The 2660-nt window shown below is 26.5% G+C and overlaps 1 protein-coding gene across 1 annotated transcript in view; it reads right to left on the bottom strand.

The window, feature by feature from the left end:
* Window positions 1–2429, bottom strand: part of LOC108753418 (cytochrome P450 4F5-like) — a 15581-nt gene extending 13152 nt beyond the window's left edge. The window contains exons 1-3 of the mRNA XM_018494959.1: window positions 2283–2429; window positions 779–983; window positions 7–113 (exon numbers count right to left, since the gene is read on the bottom strand). Of these exons, the coding sequence (XP_018350461.1) occupies window positions 7–113; window positions 779–983; window positions 2283–2315 (345 nt within the window). The 5' untranslated portion in view covers window positions 2316–2429. The remainder of the gene's footprint in view (window positions 1–6; window positions 114–778; window positions 984–2282) is intronic.
* Between the last annotated feature and the right edge of the window lie 231 nt (window positions 2430–2660).

Here is a 2660-nt window from a genome sequence, read left to right as displayed (position 1 = left end):
TATTACCTCTAGATCATCGGGGTGTCTGATAGATACCACGTACTCAAAGAATGACCACATTTTCCAAACAGAGTATTTGGCACTTAAAATCTTTAGAAGCTTCCAAAGATCTTCTGAAAAATGCATGTATTTCGAATACATAAATATTATAAGTACATAGAAAATTGTAAAATTAGTTTTATTTAGTATTTCTAATATTTATATTTTATAACGTTTTACTTACGAGTAGATATAGTGGAAAGAAACAATAATAATTTATGAAATAAATATTATAAAAGAGTAGGGATGCGTGAAATTGCCGGATATCCGAAAAGAATGTAACATCGGATATCTGGTATTCGGATATCCAGGAAAGTAATTTTTATCGGATATCCGATAGTTTTCGGATATCTGACCGAATTTCGGGACGTTTTTAAAAAAAAAAAATCTGTAGAGAAAATATTTTAATTTTGCAACGATATATAAAATATTATAGCATTATAAGTATACATATTTATATATGGAACATTTATATAATAAAAAATCAACAATTTAATGATATAAAATTTCAACCGGATATATTCTCGGATACTAATGATATCTGACTATCCGATTGTAAAAAGTTCCGGATAATACCAGATATTTTTCAGATATTCGGTATATTTCTATAAAAGAATATTGATAAATTTATACAATTATTAAAATTATTTGACAATATTATTTAAAATGAATAATAATAACGATAATTTTATTTTCTAATATTAATTAATCGAAAATTATATTAAAAATTATAATTTACCTCTTGAAACTAGTAGTAGTAATGTATTACCAATAATTGGATAACCTGGTGGTCCTGGTATATTATTAATAAGTCGTCCTATTGATCCATATTGCACATAATAATGGTATATCAAATATACAATAGGAATGAGTAATAAGAATATACTAATAAACATCTTTGTTGTAATGACTGTTCTAATCGGATTTTCTTCAGCTTCGAATTCCTGCATTGAACGTATTGCAAAATATTAAATATTATGTATTTAAATTAAATCTTTGTTGTTTTGATAAAGTTGACGAATTTATTTAATTATTAACAAATAAATTTATCTAAATACATTTTCTGAATAAAACATGTATTGAAATACTGAAGATAAAAACATTTAATTAATATATTTTTTCTATTTCTATGTTAGAAAATGTATGAACGTAACAATTATACGAATCTTACAAAAGATTTTAAAATTGATCTTTTTTTTTTAATAGTATTCATTGTACTTTATTGTAATTATTATTGAAGATGTTTTCAAAATATTTATAATTGTGTATTACACGCGCGATTGCGTAATATTATACGTAATCTGTACAAGTAAATTTTAAGTATTTTCAAGAAATATTTTGTTTCTATATAGTGTTACTTTATGAAAAACTGTCTATTGACACTTGAAAATGACTATTTGCTCGTTTTTTATTTTTTTTCTGACTTATTTGCATAAATAAGCTCGTATTTATAAGCACGTTTCGTTGAACTTGACTAACTCACGACACTTGAAATATAAACTTTTAAGCATGATTTATTAGATAAATTTTGATCATTAATATTTATTATAATCGAAAGATCCCAGGTTCAAACTCTATCTAACTCTGAGATAATATTTTTCGCAATTTTTACAGTTTTTCTAATTTAATTTAGGGAGGATTATATTGTTCTACAGACTGATTATGTTGGAAATCCGAGAAATTATTGATCGCGCAATATCTGAAAAAATTGATTTAATAAAGAATTTATACTGTATTATTCGAAACATCTAACTTTGACCATTTTCTATCGTATTCGATTTATCATAGTATTTGTCATTCGTCACTTTTATAAATACGATTCAAATAAGAAACTCAGATGTTGTTTTCATATGTAATGTTGACTTGACTTCAGCATCCAACATAGTACAATGAAACCAGAAAAGCAATATGGCGTCAAAATCGATTCAAATCGAGCGTAGTTATGATCATGATGGAAGAATATGGTTAGTTGTGCTCAATTCAGTTCTCATTAGTTCCTCAGTTGTCATGAGTTATGCTTTACAAGTGTTTATCCATCTTATCAAAAGATGAAGAAAGAAAGAATTTATCTTATCAAAAATATTCCAGCGTTCTTAGTAGTTTATTGGTCAGAGGAAAAGATTTCACAGAACCTTCCGTGAAATCTTTTCCTCTAAGTAAAGTAAAACTAAGAAATGAAACATAATGTTGTTAAAAGAAGCGGCCGTCATATACTTAGAGAACAGAATCTAATGGTTACTCACCAAAACTGATGCATTACGTTCATTCGCATTCATTAGTCAATCCAATACGTTATAAACAATCGAACGCATTAAATTATTAATACCTAGTATGTAATTATAATCCAAAAGCTGTTTTTTCTGTCGAAAAATGTAACGCAATGTAATGTTTACTCTACAATTGCACTGACGCAAATAGCTTGTGCAAATAGCTGATACGAATACATAAGAATCCTATTTATCTTTTTTATTAACTAGAATCTCTTTTTCTAAGAGATAGATAAACACATTCGTTCAATCGTACATGAATAATGTAGAGTTCTACGTCAAGACTCACTCGAACTGTGAATATAAATATGCGAACAATTGCGATAATTAATTTGCTACTACGATTTTTTCTAT

This window comes from Trachymyrmex septentrionalis, unplaced genomic scaffold (assembly GCF_001594115.1).
Source record: "Trachymyrmex septentrionalis isolate Tsep2-gDNA-1 unplaced genomic scaffold, Tsep1.0 scaffold7, whole genome shotgun sequence".
NCBI lineage: Eukaryota > Metazoa > Arthropoda > Insecta > Hymenoptera > Formicidae > Trachymyrmex > Trachymyrmex septentrionalis.
This window is presented reverse-complemented; position numbering and strand designations above follow the sequence as displayed.